The 18,942-nt window shown below is 41.6% G+C and overlaps 1 protein-coding gene across 2 annotated transcripts in view; it reads right to left on the bottom strand.

Moving 5' to 3' along the window:
- The window catches only part of plxna4 (plexin A4), a 478,637-nt gene that overhangs the window by 35,732 nt on the left and 423,963 nt on the right, over positions 1-18,942 (bottom strand). For both annotated transcript variants that reach the window (XM_079552367.1, XM_079552368.1), the window contains exons 25-27: positions 17,840-17,943; positions 9,963-10,062; positions 2,482-2,672 (exon numbers count right to left, since the gene is read on the bottom strand). In XM_079552367.1, the coding sequence (XP_079408493.1) occupies positions 2,482-2,672; positions 9,963-10,062; positions 17,840-17,943 (395 nt within the window). The remainder of the gene's footprint in view (positions 1-2,481; positions 2,673-9,962; positions 10,063-17,839; positions 17,944-18,942) is intronic.

The following is an 18,942-nucleotide window of genomic DNA, read 5'->3' as shown; positions in this document are numbered from 1 at the left end:
ATGTGATAAAAATGTGACAAAAAAATTACAGAAAAATGGCCAAAAAAATTACAAAAAATGGATAAAAAAATGACCAAAAAAAAAGACCAAAATGTGACAAAATGTGACAAAAATGTGATAAAAATGTGACAAAAAAATAACAAAAAAATGATGAAAAAATTGACAAAAAAATGACCAAAAAAATTACAAAAAAGATACAAAAATGAGTTAAACACCCAACAAAAAAAATGCTGGAAAAAAAATCTGATGACGTGAGACGTGAAAAAGATCCTCTCGGTTCAGGCGGGAGTTAAGAGGTTAAGAATTACGTAGGTTAATGTTCCTAAAGCCAGGACTTTCATTTCTGCAGCAGTGAGTAATGACGTACAGTAAAAGCTATAGGAGGAAACATTGTCCAGCCACATTCCCTTCCTCAATCCCATTACGTCACAACAGCAGTCGCTACGGTCCTGTCAGTGTCTGTGTTTCCTCAATGTGAAGAACATTTAAATCGCAGCCGGCCCCTCTCTGCCTTTCTTCAACCCTCTGTCTGAGAGAAATAAACGTCTTGATGAGAAGAATGGCAGCTCCGGGCTTCAGAAGTGGCCTATCCTATCCTATTTGTATTCAGTCACATTTCCCTCCAAACCAAATTAACATTTTCTTTTCCTTTTTTTCCTATCCTCCCAATAGTCTCCATCCGCATTCAAAGACGCTCATTTTATAGCTCCTTTTTTATCGCGCAGGCACTAAAGAATCACCTTTACTTCCGCTTTATCTTCTCCCATTTTTTATTTGCACGCCGCCGCCGCAAAGTTGCAAAAGCAATAAATGGAAAAGTAAGAAAAAAAAAACACCTACTTATCTTTCCACCTGCCGTGTTTCACGTTCCCAAGCGAGGAGTGAGTCACGGGGGGATCGGCGTAAACACTGTTATAAACTCGAGAGGGACCGAGTCGTTTCAAACAAGTGGCCGACCTTTGAACCCCCCATTTTGAATAACACGCGTCGCTTCGCTGAAGGAAAACGCGTCTTCATGAAAAATCTTCTTTGACTAAATACGGCTTTCATGTCACTTTCAATCATTGCGCTTTTTTTATTTTGTTGGAATATTAGTTAGTACGATTTTTGAGGGGATTTTGCGGTTGGCGCTCGTGCTTCACAAAAAGGTGTGTGTGTGTGTGTGGGTTCTTGTAATTACAACATTGTGAGGACTAGTTTGAGTGTTTAACCAACAGAGTGAGGACATTCAGGTTAGAATGGGGGTTAGAATTGGGTTTAGATTAGGTTTAGGGTTAGGATTAAGGTTAGGGTCAGGGGCTTAGGGTTCAGGGTTACGGTCTGGGTAATACATTATGTCTATGTTTAAGATAGAATTACAAACATGTGTGTGTGTACTTGTACAGACCCACAAAGTGAGGACATCAACGAATTGTAGACCAGGGGAAGGCAAGTTTGCGATGAGGCGGGACAATTTTCATCATCGCCAAAACACCAAGGGCCGAACCTCAACATTTTAGCTTAAGGTAAAGAACTGTTTTTTTTACATCAATGGTTCCCAAGTCGGGACCCAACGTTACCCTCGGATGGCAGGCCCAAATAACCCAAATAAAACCTTTATTTGTCATATATCGTACCAAATGTTGTATTTTTATTGAACAAGCAGTAGATAGGCCTTTAAAAACTGACATTCCGTGCAGTTTCAGATGGAAAATATTGAAAAACGTTCCCTATAGACTAACGACCCTCTGAAAAAGGTTCCGCGACCCACTTTTGGTTCCTGACCCATTGAGAATCACTGTTACGTTACATACTGTAGGACCAAGAGGGATATTCTCCCTGGACATTTTTAGAATACTGACACTATTTCTTGCATTTTTAGAGGACTGTTAAAGGAATTTGATCTCTTATTTGCATAATAATGTTTCTCAAAATCATCATGAGGGCCAGGCGTTCTGTGCTGGAGGGCCGGATGTGGCCCGCGGGCCTGACGTTGCCTACCCCTGTTGCAGACCAACAGAGTGAGGACATTCTTGGAAAGTGAGGACGACAGAAAGCACCCCCTGCATGAGCTGGTGATGAGGCAGAGGAGCTCCTTCAGTGAGAGGCCGCTCTCGCCTATATCTCGCCTATATCTCGACCTCGCTAGCGACAAAAACATAAAAAAAGCATCGTACAGGTGCCTTTATTTTATACTTAAGGGAGAAAACTAGCTAAAAATCTCCACACTGTGTGAAAAATGTGTTTCCACCTGCCGTGTCTCGCCTTAACTCGTAAAAGCGCTTGAGGAGCAGAGAAAGTGCAGTGAAAATGTAGGTCTTATATTTCAACCCATGTTCTACAGGCAAATGTTGTAATATAATATGGGACTGAATAATAATAATAGACACAGAGAACACAGGAAAGGCATTTACAACATACAAAGTTAGATAGATTTATAACGTTCCATCTCAAATCCTACGGAGGAAAATAAAAGTCCGAGAGCGAAACAGCCGTGAATACCTTGGTAGCCAGCAGCCTCGTCAGGTAGATTTCGGAGACCATCTTGCTGCCGCGGTCCCCCTCCTTCTGGTCTCCGTGCTCGTGGTTCTTGACCAGGTGCCACACTTTGACCCCACTCTCCAGGTCCGGCGTGATCATGGGGGTGCGCGACCGCAGGCTGTCGGGGCTCCCAGTGTATTTGATCATGTTCTCTGCAAAATGGAGGAGAAAGCCACGTGAGGTTCGAATGCGAGGGAGGAATAAGCAATATGGAAGACACCGGCTCAATATTCTGTTATGACCTTTAGCTTGTGCTCTTTTCTGTCCTGTGTTTTGTTTGTGAGGCCTTGAAATGGCCGTCAGTAAAATCAGCCACGTTTCTCCCGTGCGTCCAAAATCGGGCTTAAAAATCAAACATGTTTTCCTACGATTGGAGTCTAGTCGCGTCTTTCTGCCGCCCACACTACACGATTCCAACATCAGTCCAGTCGTGACCCCCCCACACTACACGACCCGACTCTGTGTGACCGCCGTCGACCAGACGCGACTCGATTAGACTCGGCACGACTGAGAAATAGAGCAAAATCGGGCATAAAAGTTGTGTAGTGTGTGCTGACCTTAAGTACTGTAAAAATGTGAGAAATACTGTTAAATTAACTTACAAACAGAACACCACATTAGGTCCTATATTATTGCACTGCACTGGCATTTGTAAGCCTTCCCTTTGGCTAAAATGGTCCGATTCGGCCCTTGGTCTTTTTACAGGAAGAACAAACTCCATACACAGTGGTTTGAAACTCCACTGCCGTCACACTGTGAGGCAAAAGTCCTGACCACTTTGCTGCCGTTCAATAGAGAAAACATATATCGTGCTCTCTTTGTGGTCACGTTTCCGTAAATTGGATCTAAAACTTTCAGTGAGGATATTGTACATTGTTATTTTGTCATGCCCCCCCCCCTCCCCTCCCCTCTTTCGACCAGAGAGAGAACACATCGGGCATCAGCGCTGACACAAAATCGAACAGGTGTCAGCCGATATGAAATATGTATGGCCCACCCAATGGTCAGAGTGCCAATGACATTTGAAAACACACGGCTCAATGAATGTTTACCCAGTGTGAGCAAAATTGATCAGCAGATGTGGTTTTCGAGACGAGTCGGGAGAGAAAGGAGCTGACAGGAGTGAACCCGACAGAGGAGAGAAGCAGCTGGAGACGGAGCCGTATTGAATTTAGTTTCATCAAAACGCCGTCCGCCATCTCAAAAATGAGTGTTCTCCTCGGTCTGGCAGGTCTGCACGATTTCGGGGGGGAGGAAAATAAACATCTAATTGCAATTTTCCGTCAAGTGTTGGAAGTTTAGCCAAAAGTAATGACGTTGCATTGAATGAAGGAGAACTGGTGTTGCAAAGCAGACGGTGTGAGAGAGATTTTTTCCTGTTTGTTTGGCCTTTTCTTATACAAGTCTTGTACCGTGTTTAACCAAAACTAATACAAGGATCACAGGCCTTTCAGAATCTCTGGTACTGCTCCAAACTGGTTTAAGTCCCATCTCGAGGACAGGATGTACTTGGCCTGTGGAGTCCCCCAGGGGTCAATCTTGGGACCCCTTTTATTCAACTTGTGCATGCTTCCATGGGGTCAGCTAACAAACAGCAACAATGTGTCGTACCACAACTATGCAGATGATGCTCAGATCTACGTGTCACTGACGGCTGGTGAACGTGGGTCTATAGATACTCTCTGTCACTGATACAGGTGAACATGGGCCTGTAGATACTCTCTGTCACTGATACAGGTGAGTCTGTAGATACTCTCTGTCACTGATACAGGTGAACGTGGGTCTATAGATACTCTCTGTCACTGATACAGGTGAGTCTGTAGATACTCTCTGTCACTGATACAGGTGAACATGGGCCTGTAGATACTCTCTGTCACTGATACAGGTGAACATGAGTCTGTAGATACTCTCTGTCACTGATACAGGTGAACATGGGTCTATAGATACTCTCTGTCACTGATACAGGTGAACGTGGGCCTGTAGATACTCTCTGTCACTGATACAGGTGAACATGGGCCTGTAGATACTCTCTGTCACTGATACAGGAGAACATGGGCCTGTAGATACTCTCTGTCACTGATACAGGTGAACATGGGTCTATAGATACTCTCTGTCACTGATACAGGTGAACATGGGCCTGTAGATACTCTCTGTCACTGATACAGGTGAGTCTGTAGATACTCTCTGTCACTGATACAGGTGAACATGGGCCTGTAGATACTCTCTGTCACTGATACTGGTGAACATGGGCCTGTAGATACTCTCTGTCACTGATACAGGTGAACGTGGGCCTGTAGATACTCTCTGTCACTGATACAGGTGAACATGGGTCTGTAGATACTCTCTGTCACTGATACAGGTGAACATGGGCCTGTAGATACTCTCTGTCACTGCATCCAACAGATCAGTTTGTGGATGCAAAACAACTTTCTCCAACTAAACTCAGACATAACTGAGATCATTGTTTTTGGCCCACAGGCACAAAGACAAAGTGTCATCAGTCACCTTGAGTCTCTCTCTCTAAAACCAAAAAATCAGGTTAGAAATCTAGGAGTGATCATGGACTCAGACCTGAACTTAAACAGCCACATCAAAGCAGTAACGTCAGCAGCTTTTTACCATCTAAAACACATCTCAGATCAGAGGAATAGTGTCAAAACCAGACTTAGAGAGACTTATCCATGCATTTGTCTCGGCTGCTCACTGGCCTCTCTAAACAGTTAGAGCTGCAGAACATCCAGAACGCTGCTGCTCGAGTCCTGACAAGAACCAGGAAATACAAGCATATTAGTCCAGTGCTCCGGTCTCTGCACTGGCTTCCTGTCACTCAGAGAATAGACTTTAAAACAGCTCTGCTTGTTACAAGTCTTTTCATGGTTTAGCACCAAAGTCCATCTCTGACATGTTAGAGCCGTATGAACCATCTCGGGGCCTGAGAACTTCAGGGAGGGGTCTCCTGGTGGTTCCCAGAGTCAGGACTAAACACGGTGAGTCTAAAGCTAGAATCTAGAACAGTCTTCATGAGGATGTGAGACAGGCCACGACTCTGTTCAAATCCAGGCTGAAAACAGTTATTTTTACCCGGACATATGACAACTGAAAGTATCTTATCTGCACTTTTGCCTTTTAAAATGGTAAATGGTAAATGGTAGCAACTTATATAGCGCTTTTCCACCTACATTAGGCACTCAAAGCGCTTTACAGCAAGGATCCACTCACCCATTCATACTCTCATTCATACACCAATGTACGCAGACACTGGGGGCAATGTGGGTGAAGTGTCTTGCCCAAGGACACAACGACAATGTGCACTTTCAGGAGGTGGGATTCGAACCCCCGACCTTCCGATTATGAGACGACCCGCTCTACCATCTGCGCCACTGTCGCCCCTTTTACTGTAATTGATACATTTTTATGTTTTATTGATTTGATCTACTTTCTTTTTATTTTATGCATTTTTTTATTGCCTTGTGTATGAATTGTGCTCTACAAATTAAATTGCCTTGCCCATAAATAATTGACTCTGTGCATGACATCAAATCATAACACCGTCACCCAAGAAGTGACTTCCTGTTTCGATCCAGCACAGCACAATAAAAGCACCATCTTATTCATTAGATCAGCAGTTCATTAGTCCTTTCTTTCTGGTTAACTATTAACAGACAAAAACACTTGTGTGTATTTAATTATATTCTTGTAATGTTGCAAGTACCTGCCGAACTAATCAGGAAGACGAGCTGTGCGCTTTTATTTTGGCGTGCTGGATCGAAACAGGAAGTCACTGCTTGGGCACCGCTGTTGTGATTTAAAGTTATTCAGAGTCAATTGTCTTTTCATGTTTCTCCACTGCAAATATATTTCCCTATAGGTTAGATTGAAGTAGGAAGTTCAATATCAGGACGAAATTGAATTGCTAGAATGACGATGGCTAACAATGGCGGCCCTGTGTATATGTTCTTTTTTGTGTGTGTGTTTAGTTCCCCGTGCTGCCAGTGGAGGGAGCCACATTCACACTTTGAGAGGCAAACCAACTCAGTACTTGGCTTCCTTTCCATACACATGAATTACATTAAGTTCTAAGTCATATATTAAGTTAAAGGAGAGAAAGCACTTGAGACAGCGCAGACAGTGAGGCTTCCGTTTGAGATCGAGGTGATCCGAACACGACGGAAAGCTGAGCTGGGCCTTGAAGGCGGAGTGAACCAAAGTAGCCGGAAAAGCCCCGTTTAAATCCGATACCAAACGTGGCACGATCAATCCGAGGTGTAGCGTTTCAGCATTATTTTCCCGGCTTGTGGCTTCGCAGGGAAACACGACATCAAACATCAAACAAGGCGGTTTCTCCTTTCACCGCGCTCCCTGACTCGACACGCCGCTTTGTGCCGCCGTAAGATCTCAACTTTGTCTTTCTTGCTTCTGCTGTATCGTATTCAGCCCTGCCCTTTTCTTCCCCAGCCCTTCTTTGTGCGCAACGGGAGTTCAAAGTCATGTTCAAGTGGCAAAGCGACCGGAGTTTGAATAAAGGTCTTCATAATATCTCAAATATGAACGGTATAGGCCTATTTCATTTCCATCATGCCTTTTCTTACAGCAACATTCTCACTCCACTGGCGGATTTACCGGCAGCAGGATTTCGAAGATTGAATGTTCAGTTAATCATTGCGCATTACAATACACTACAGGTATTAAGTTCTTCTAAAGGTCAGCACACCCTACACAGCTGGATTCAGTGCGATTTTCGAATGTCTGGGGTTCACACTTAACGACTGAGAATCGTAAGAGCGAACACACGATTCTGTCAAACAGCTGATGTTTTATAACACAGCGTGTCTGTCATCTCTACGGCTTCCAAAACTGACCCCAAATCCACAAAGACAGGCCTGTGTTTGTGAATGTGGGATAACGTGTGTGTCCCGATTGGTCAACGGTGTCAACAATGTCACAACACCGCAGGGCTAGCTTACTGCTACTACGAAGCTTCAACTGGGCTATAGTTCTGTCACATGGAGATAAAAGTTGGCGACAGGAAGAAGCGGGACGTATTTCGGTGGATTTAATAAGAAAAGGAGACGAGCGTCAGCCTCAGGATGGAGGAGACAGCGGCGGAGACAGCGGAGAAAGCGGGGAGGCTAGCCGCCGTTAGCAACGAGGTGAAGCTAAACAGTTCGTCTCCAAACTCAGTAAGTGCCGCTAAACTCTGTTCGTGGTTGAAATGTAGCTGGAAAAGGTGGTTGTGGTGAACTTTTGGTGATATAAAGTTGTGCTGTTTCGTGTGTGGGGCTGTGGCCATGAGATGAGTCGTTTGTGCCGCTGGTTTAACAGAGAAGTGAAAAAAAGGAGGCGCGGCGGTGTTTTTCTGTCTTTATATCACTCTGTCATTCACATTTGTGTCGGTAAAATCACCCACGTTTCTCCCGTGCGTCCAAAATCGGGCTTAAAAATGTGATAAACATGTTTGATTTCCTACGACTGGAGTCTAGTCGCGTCTTTCTGCCGCCCACACGACACGATTCTAACGTCAGACTCACGACCCGACTCTGTGTGACTGCCTTCGACCAGACGCGACTCGATTAGACTCGGCACGACTGAGAATTAGAGTGAAATCGGGCATAAAAGTGGTGTAGCGTGTGCTGACCTTAAGTGTATCAAAAGTTGAAAGAACACTGGGATATAAAACTGCTGAACTCATACCGGAATCTACAGAAGCAGCGGGGTTTAAATGAAATAAAACCCCATGGAGACGGTGTGAAGATCTCATTCTCTCCTCTCCTCTCAGCCCACCTCGTCCTATCAGCTCTAATTGCAGCCAGGGGAGCGGAGTGAGAGCGGATGCAGATGAGGCTGAGCTAATAATGTGCCGCCACGTTTGATGTGCCTTGAGTGTTTATGTCCGCGGAGCCGGGCTTTGATCAGACTGACTCGGTGTCCCCTTTTTTTTTTTTCTTCCTCCAGGTTCGAGGAGCGACGAGCAGGCGGACACATGCAAATTACGCTAACACATCGGAAATGAGGGGACACACTTGAGACGGAGAAAATCCTTTCAGAGATTTTGTTTTGGCGTTTTGTTCGGCTTCTTCCATCCGAGATTGCAATAGAAAATCTCTACTTGTTGGCTCGCATTTCAGGTCTGTCGAGATTAGTCAGTATCAGCCAGTGTCTTGGTAAAAAAAATACCAGATCTAGAGTTAAAGATGATGCTGCGTCTCCATCCAGAATGTGATATATATATATCTAAGGTGAGACAGGGAATAGGGAAAAAAAATAAATGTATGTTTGAAACTTTTGCTGAACATTTTCACATAAAAATAAGGCATTTTGAGCATTAAAATGGCCAAAATTGCCTAAACAATGAATTGAGCCAGATTAAATGTTATGGTTTTATTTTATTGACATATTAGTAACTAAGGTTTTTTCAGAGCGGATATTGGACATTTTGTTTAGTTTTTCAATAAACTAATCATCAGTGAAAAAATCTGTAAAAACTCAAATTCCGCCTGTTTTTTTGGTTTCAAAGCTGAATAAATCAGGCTACGAATTAGATATTAAAAAATCCCTCTGAAAAAACCTTCAAAATATTGTTATGTCTCAGCCTGTAAAGTTTGGAGTCTGTGGGAGCTTCTATAAGGGCTCAGGCTCTGCCCGAGTGCGGCTTCTCTCATTCAGAGAAAACCAGCCCTGAAGTTTTGTAGCGAGTGCGCATGCTCGGCCCGTTCTTCCACTTTTCCGCTCCAGCGTCTCGTAGGAGGAAAAACACCATATTTGGGTGAAAGCGTCATCACGGGGCCCCTTAGCAGGACACGTGGATGTCAAATCTGTCAATATTTATGAATGAAAACCCGCGGGAAAGACGGCCTTTCTACGCGGCGCAGCAGCTACTTCCGGGTCGCCGCCACCTCGCAGACAAAACATCATAAAATAAACATGAAAACTAAGATGTAAAGGGAGGAAAATAGATAAAAATCTCCACTTCGACCACTGCGTGAAAAACCAATACTTTCACCTGCCGTGTCTCGCCTTAAGGTCATAAATTCATTGAGTGCCAATGACGTCTATAGATGTCAATTAGGTTTTTCAATGGGAACAGCTGCAGCAAAGCATTGAGCAGCTTAATTGTGCTGCCACCAGTGACTCAATAAAAGAACTACAAGTTCATTTATGGAGTCACTAGGTGGCAGCATTGCTCTTTCGTTTTCTCAGCTTTTTGGTCCGAAAACAGCATTTTGGGTGATTTCACCTATTTTCTACGGACGATTACTAAAGAATGGAAAGAGGTACAAACAAACTTTTTTTTTGATGAAAGAAGAGAGTTGGTGGGTTTCGTGTTGACACAGACCTAGACCTAAATCATCTGTGGGTCTCTGAAAAAACCTCTGGCAGTGGAGCGCTCTCTGATTTGAAAATGGCTGGCCGTCAATGAGTCAAGCATAAAAGCATGAACGTACCGTATTTACTGGCTGAGGTCCGGGAGACAGTGGAGTTGTTCACTGAGTTGTACGCTGTCACTTGTTTGGGCACCAAGGCCATCACTGCATTATCAGGCACCTGAAACAGAAACGCAAGTGTTAGCGAACCCAACCCCACGGCTTTCCATTTTCAACAATCCTAGACAGTAACTCCTGCTGTCAATGCTTCCCATGAAAACAAAAACTGATATGTTTTTTTTCATCAATGCAGATTATAACTATTTCTGCACCAACATCTAGGTACATTTGAGATCATTTTCTAGCCTCTGCACCACCTGTTAAGAGCACCTTAGCGCCGAAGTACAAGACATGTTAGAGCCGTATGAACCATCTCGGGCCCTGAGAACTTCAGGGAGGGGCCTCCTGGTGGTTCCCAGAGTCAGGACTAAACACGGTGAGCCTAGAATCTAGAACAGTCTTCACGAGGATGTAAGACAGGCCCCAACTCTGACAATGTTCAAATCCAGGCTGAAAACAGTTATTTTTACCCGTGCATATGCCTTTTACTGTAATTGATTAATTTTGTGTTGATGTTTCATTGACTTTATCTGTTTTTGTAATTTAATGCGGAAGCACTTTGAATTGCCTTGTGTATAAATTTGGCTCTACAAATAAACTTGCCTTGCCTCTTGTGGCATTCCTTATTAAAGGTGCATTATGGTACTTTTTATGGGAAACAAAGTTCATATGTATGCGTATTTAACTTTTCAGTGACCCAGCAGCTGTATGGGTAGTTAGCGTGCTCCAGTACACATTGTTTTTAGGGTTTCTAAGGTTCTCCATAGATACAGACGGCATCTCTGGAATCGCCCATATATGGTCATGTTTGAAAACATTTAAGGAGGAAAACAATTTGGAGAAAAATCTAATTATTCAAAAACTACTTTAACAAATGCTGAATTATGAATATAGTTTTCTACTAAATAAAGATACGAAGACATGGGGAGGAGCAAAGTGGTTCAACAGCCCATAAATAGGCCTACATAAAAAAACGGAGAATGCTAACAGGATGCTACATGTTTGCATCGGGCTAATGCTAACGGTTAGCTAGCGCTAGCTACAACTGCCTTTTTTTCACTTCTACTGAACAATCTGCTGTGAGAAAATATCCATATGGGCCCAATTTACACTTGACTTTATTTGTATGTGATGAATAAGTTCGTATTCCACCAGAAAATGGCCAGGAAAATGGAGTTTCCCAAATGATTCTATTTTCCCCCTTAGCGGGGCCACGCCCCCTTCTATGACGAGATGCCGTCTGTATCTATGGTTACGTATACAATCCATTCAGGAAAACTAACAGACATAAAAAAAAAAAACAGGGCATAAAAGTTGTGTAGTGTGTGCTGACCATATTCACAGCACTACTTGCCTGTTCATTAACATTCAAATAAATGAATAAAATGAGGACAAATATGACATAATTGTGTAAAGAAAACTGTAGCAAGTTGAAAACTCAGATTATATAAATAGATTTGAGGCAGTTTTGTTTTTGGATAAACTATATCTGGGCCACCATGACTCTAAAGGCAACACTCCCATTACTGCGTATTTAACATATTTGGCTTTTATGTAAAACGGGCTCGGGATCACAAAGGAAACATCAGGTGGGGCGTCTGAGCCTTCTAATTTACCAGGCAACAGTCCATCGTTTATAAGAATAAAAGAATAATGTTTTTCCTCTGCTGAGCCCACACGTGGATATAATGAGTGACAGGAGGCGGGAGCGTTTAGCCGAGCGTCCAAAAAGACTCTGGTGCGGTGGGACGTCTCACGGTCCCCATTCAATAACACTGTGCTCCTCCAGGACTGCGCTATTATACTCATGTGGGTCTCCGTGTCTGAATGTGTGCGGCGGGAGGGCGGGGTTATCTGGTGATTCACGGGCGCACTGCAAGTAAATATCTGCAGCACAAGAGATAGAATGAGTTGAACTGGTAATGTTATTAATCTTAGCTTTCAAATGCAAATTACAACAAATTAATAAGTATTTTTTTAAGGGGAGACATTACAGGCAAAACTCATTTTTTTCAGTTTTTTTAGGTTTTGGGTCACATTGGTCTCTGAACATATAAGCTTTCACCCGGAAACAGAAAATATGCCTATTCTTCACAATAACATGTTTAAATATTGCGCTGATTCAATGTTCCCCCATAGACTTATATGGGAGAACGCAATTTCAAGGGCCTTTTTCTAAAAACACATTTTTCTGTCATTGTGGCGACACTATGTCCACGTCAGTCGGACCTAAAGACTTCACATTTTCCAGCCTTGGACTGAACAATATTTGGAAGATTTTTTCAGAGGGATTTTTTATTATTTAATCCCTTAAGCCTCATTTATTGAGTTTTGAATGTCAAAAAATAAGGCGAAAATTAAATTGTTACAAATTTTTCCACTAAAAAAACAGCTTATTTTAAAACTAAACAAGAAATCCTAAATCCCCTCTGAAAACGTCTTGGTAACTCATTCATCAATAAAATGAAACAACAAATTTGAATGTAGCTCTATCCATTATTCAGATTTCATCACCAAAGAGATGGGAAATTTGGGGCATTTTTATGCATGAAACACCTTGTTCTTATATGAAAAGATAAAATAACAGAAAACTTGCCATGTATTTTTTTCTCACATTTATGCCAGTGATCGACAGCAAAAGTTTCAAATTGATATCTGTAAATATACATTTTTTCCCTATTCACCTGCAGTGTCTCGCCTTAAATTTTTGTCACACTATTTACAATTAGGCAAAACAATACGACGTGATATATTTAATAAAGTCAATAAATCATTTTGAGTCTAACGGAGTAAATCTAAATAGGTCCCTTCAACTTATTTTTCATTCACGCATCTACTTTTGTTCACTTTTCTCGTGTACATTAACTTAAAACACAGAAATAGGATCATGTGATGCATCTAATCTAAGTCAACATGTAGTTTTGAGTATAACGGAATAAATATAAGTAAGTCCGAAAAACTCAAAACCACATTTGACTTTAACTTATTTTTTGATGCATGAATCCTTATGGTTTTTGTTCTCATTTCTCTGTTCATTTGCCTCATTGCACGTTTTACAATTAGGTAGAAAAAAGATGACGTGATGAATTCAATTAACACATTGAGTGCTAAAAATGTAAAAACTCGTGTTTGCTGTTTTTTTTATTATTGCGAAACTAGACACTCTAATACACCTTACGTGTGATGAACAGAAGTGAAATAAATGACGATCAAAGACGTTTCTTTTTTAGTCCGAGGGGGCGTGGTGTTGCTTAGCGAACAGCTGTAGGGCCGACATTTCTCTCTGGAGCGTGTTTGACAAAGCAGAGCGGCTTCTCGTGGAAAACAGTTGAGATTTTAACGTTTCTCTGAGTTTTTAAACGGTTAAAATCGGTCCAAGGACGGCTGAGAAACATCCTGTTAAAGTCTTCAATCCCAGAACCAGCCTGTCATTGAAAATAGACTTGAAACGGAGATATTTAGGCATTTTATTATTGTTATTATTATTATTATTATTATTATTATTATTATTATTATTATTATTATTATTATTTATTCATACAGGTGGTCTCTTGAGACTCAATGTCTCATTTGCAAGAGAGACCTGTTAAAACATACAAGGTAAATAACAGGTAACAATAAGACAACAGTGGAAAGATTAGACTATAACACAATGCTAAGAAAATGTGTAAAACTTCAAAACAAGAGCGGACACATGGAGGAAACTCCTTTACAAGGGATTTAAACTGATGGAAGGTCATGAGATGATCCACATAAAAGGTTTTCTGAGCCTCATTCCAGACATTTGGTGCGAAGTAGCAAAAGTCCTTCTGTCCCCATTCTGTCTTTACACGGTGAGACTCGAGAGTCAAAGTGTCCTGAGACCTCAGCTGGTCAGAATCTTACCTGATATTTATAAGACTAAACAAATAATCAGGAAGGAACCAAGAAGAGCTTTGTAAATGAACAGCAGACAGTGATGCCGTCCCACTTTAGCATAAAGATCACAGTGGTGGGTCCTGTAACCGTCTCCAGTGATGAATCTAATGGCTGAATGGAAAACTGCATTCAGAGGCTTCAACACAGATGCAGTGGGATGATATATATGACATCACCGTAATCCAAAACAGAAAGTAGCATAGCCTGGATTAACAGTTGTCTCTTGTTAGGAGGGAAACCGTTTTTGCCTCTTCCCATAAGTGTTAGTGCCAGAGAGGAGAGAGAGGTTAATCAGAACACAATATCTCTGTTTCAAGAAAAAAATCTGTGATTTGGATCAAAACTAGCCTCTGTTTAGGATTTCTCAGGAACCGACGCACGTACAATTAAACTGTTTTCCACAGCTACAACATATTATACGCTGTGGTGCTACAAATATCATGAAAAATGGTCTGGATTGTCGTCACTCTCACTCTACAGCTACATCCCAAAACAGCGCAGGACTCAATGTGTTAAGGTCAACATATAATTTGGAGTATAACGAAATAAAGTCCAAACAACTCAAAATCAGTAAAACTTTAACTAATTTTGACCTGTGCAAACACTCTATCATTCTTTTACTTTTTATTGTCATTTACCTTGGAATGCTATTTACAATTAGGTATAAAAAAGATGTTGTGATGTATTTATTTAAAGTCAATATATAATTTTGACTATAACGGAATAAAAAAAAACACATTTTGATCCCTGCATGCTCATTCTGAAGCGTTTTGTTCTGATTTCTCGCGGTGTAAAATAATGAATCAGTCAGTCACGCAGACGGACCCTTCCCCAGTCGACCCGAATGGGATTCAATTACCACAGCTGCAACGGAGGGCTGCTCCATGACTAACACACACACACAGGAACCCGATTCTGCACGAGCTGGCGACCCGTGCTGCATTATGGGTAAGGGGGCGGGATTAATTAAAGTGATCCCCCACGGCGTGGCGTGGGCGGACGGCCGGGGCCGAGGCCAACCAGCTCCTATATGAATGTGTGTAAGAGAGACAGGCTCTAATTAAGATTGTATCGTTATTGCATCCAGTCACTCAGCTGGGCCGTCCTCGTGATATGTTTACCTAAATGAGCGGAGGGGGGGCTCGGGGCTCAGCTTGGACTGGCATAGATTTGTTTGTTATCATTTTCATAACTGCGAAACTACACAAAATAGTTCAGATTGTATTGGCTTAAGGTCATGGCACTCTCAAGTAAAAGTAAAATAACTATATATGCAGTACCAGTCAAAGGTTTTGGAAAAGTTTCTTTTTTTTTATGCTATCGGATGAAAACCTCGCGGGTACCATCTGACAGCTATCACAACGTACTATGTTTTTATGGACTTCGAGAAAAAAAACTGTTGCACTTCATATAATTCTGCACTTTAAATAATGCTGCTATATACACTGCTCACAAACACTTAGGGCACACTCAAAAAACACAATGTAACAAGTCAGTCAAATTTCTGGGATATCGGACTGTCCAGTTAGGAAGCCACGCTTATTGTGAATCAATTTCACTTGGTGTTGTGGAAATGAAACAGACACAGGTGGAAATGAGCGGCAATTAGCAAGATCACTCCAAAAGAGGAATGGTTTTGCAGGTGGTGACCACAGACCATTTCCCTGTCTTCATCCTTTGTACCGTATTTTTGGAACACTTTTGCATTTGTCCAGTGTTCTCACCACTAGAGGCATCATGAGGAGCATCTACAACCCACAGAAGCTGCTCAGGGAGTGATGCTCATTCAAAATGGCACGTCCATTCGTGCTGTGGCAAGAAGGTTTGCTGTGTACTCTAACTTGAAGATATTGCACACGTATTTGTATTTTGCACTTGTATTTGTAAATTACCTTTTGTTCTGTACCAGTAACTGCACATTGTCCCTAAACAAATCAAAATTCTGTCTTATTTGATTTACGTTGTAGATCATTCCAAAACACCCAAGGGCCGAAGCTCAACACTGTAGCCTAAAGTAAAGAACTATTTTCTGCAAATGCCAGTGTTTTACATCAGTGGTTCTCCGGTGGCTTTAGGACCCACCATTACCCTCGGACGACGAGCCGAGAACCCAAATAAAACTGTCATTTGTCATATATCGTATAAAATATTGTATTTTCAACACAACTAGAGTAGATTTCCCTTTAAGACTGAAATTATGATCAAAACAACCCAATAACATTCATTTTAACAGACACAGTTAGTGTTTCCGTGCAGTTTCAGATGGAAAATATTGAATTAAAGTTCCCTATAGACTCGCGACCCACTGGAAATGGCTCCGTGACCCACTTTTGGGTCCCGACCCACCAGTGGAGAATCACTGTTTAACATTATATATGACCAAGCGGGACGTTTTTAAAATACTGACACTAATTCTCATTCGCATTTTTAGACTTTAACAGGTATTTGTTTTCTTTTATTTTCATAATAATATTTCTCAAAATCATCTTGGGGGCTAGAAGTTCTGTGATGGAGGTCCGCATTTGGCCCCCGGGCCTGACGTTGCCTTCCCCTGTTGTAGATTGTCACTGAAGACATCCATTTATGAACGAACACACATGGAATTATGCTTTAAACAATACAAAGTTGACGTAAATTCTTCAAAATGGCCGCCTTTTGCTTCAATTACTACTTTGGACAAATTCTCCATGAGCTTCACCAGAAATGGCATCAATGAGAAAATGCCAAGAATAAAGGGGGGCAATTTTGAAGAATTTAAAATATAGAACATACAGGTGCTCGTCATATAATTATAATATCATGAAAAAGTGCATTTACTCCTGTTATTCAAACTGTGAAACCAATATACGATAGACTTAATACATGCAAAGAGAGATATGTACGTATAGTAGGGATGGGCGGATCAATACCACAGCATTGATATATCGACACCAAACGGCTACTTTTTAAGTATCGATACTGGGCAAAAAGTATGCATAATTTGCATATGTGAAAAAATAGGCGTGGCAGCAATTTTAAACATAAAAGGACAATTTACATCTTTGTTCTGAGCCAATACAGTCCACAGGAGCAGGGGATTGAATTAAACCAGCCATATCATTCTGGTTTAGATTCTGTTTGTCATTAAAGTATTACTTTTAAACTTTGTTATATGTATTTAATTTCACATTAACATTGTATAATTAACCAGTTAAAGTAATATAATTTTAATGTACCTATTAAATATAGAAAATAACCAGTTTTAGAAATGTGTATTGATTGAAATACATTCACCCGCATAAAAATGACCAGTATCGGTATTGGTATCGAGAAAAATGACCCCAAAAGTATCGGTATCGTATCGATTCCAAAAAATGTGGTATCGCCCATCCCTAACGTATAGCCTTATTTCTTATCGTTTTGATTATTATGGCTCACAGCTTGTATTAATACCCAAATTAAAAATCTCAGAAGATTGTAACTGACTGTAAGCGAGAATCATCAAAATGAAAACAAACATAGGCTTGACATACAGTATGTCACTTTGCATGTAATAGTGTATCATATATTAGTTTCACATTTTAAGTTGAATTACAGAAATAAATGCACTTATTCATGATATTATAATGATATAATCCCATGTGTTAATTCATAGTTTAATGCCTTCAATGAGAATCAAACTATTTAAATAGAAAAGCCGATACATAAAAAGTGTTTCCAGACGCCACACAGAGCATTCCTTCACCCCAACAATGCGCCACCATCCTTTATTTCAAAACATAATGGGAAAATTGTATTTGTCACATCTGCCACAACATCTGTCCCCCTTTTTGTAAGGCATTAAGGTGTAAGTAGAGGCCCGTGCTGCTTTGAATGTTAATGCGAGCCCCGCGCCTTCGCCGGGGATGGAATGTGAGCGGTGATTTGACCAAATGGAGTACCTGATAATGGCAGAGCATGTTCAGTCTCTTCCAGTCGGCTTCAATTTTAGTGGTGATGTCCTCGTCCTGCAGGATCATGCGCTGCCCTCTGCCTTGGCGCCATTCTGGAAGAAAACATTAAAAAAAAAACACCTTTCAGTTTATTCGTTCAGTTGAATAACGGAAGTGTGTCGTGAAAAGAGGTGGGTTGGTTAAGATTAGTCGGAAAGTTCTCACTCAGTAGTGTTATCAGACATTCATCACAGGTTCATCAGTGTTTTATGGTTTTAGTTGGTTCTTTTAAAGTATGTTTATTGTTCTGATCTAGTGTTTGTCTTCCTGAATGATTTTTAGATGGATTTATGGATGATGTGTTTCTGGTAAATGGTCTCAAAGCCATTCACACGCTCAGTCATACTCCAGTGTGCAGACGTTGGAGGCAAGGTGGTAGCCCGTGCAACAGGCCACAGTATACCCCCGATTTGGACTATACCCGGGGTTAAAGGGGCCTCGGCCATTTTATATCCCAGGTTTTTTTTGGCCTAGGCTATTTCATACCCCCCCAGGCCAGATTATACCCCCAATGATAACAGTTAAGTGATACAGCAAGAATTATACAGCAGTCTCGGGTGATAGAGTGGGTTGTCCTTTAAAGGAACAGGCCAGCGTTTTTACACACTGAGATATGTTCTTACCTTAGCTTTGACGAGTTCTTTAGGACCTGTCTGATCTTCCCCCGTGCCTTCAGTCACGTAAACACAGCGCAGACGGCGTTAGCATTTAGCCTCTCCCTCTCTCCTCTATAGCTCCAAAACAGGTCAAGATAGAAGCTACCAAGCTCTTCCACGTTTTCACTATTTAAATATGGTTACGTGAAGTGTTCCACTACAAAGTATAATTACACAAGATTAAACAATGTGGATTTTCTAAGCGGATAAAAGGGGGGACTATATTGTAAGGCGTAATAATACCAGGAGTAGTTCGAAATCCACGCAGTAATCTTCACTTTACTGTGCGGATGCCAAACTACTGGTGGTAGCTTCTATCTTGACCTGTTTTGGAGCTATAGAGGAGAGAGGGAGAGGCTAAATGCTAACGCCGTCTGCGCTGCGTTTACTTGACTG

This window comes from Gobius niger (genome assembly GCF_951799975.1).
Source record: "Gobius niger genome assembly, chromosome: 2".
NCBI classification, from domain to species: domain Eukaryota; kingdom Metazoa; phylum Chordata; class Actinopteri; order Gobiiformes; family Gobiidae; genus Gobius; species Gobius niger.
Note: the sequence above shows the minus strand (reverse complement) of the source record. Positions and strands in the feature narration are given on the sequence as shown.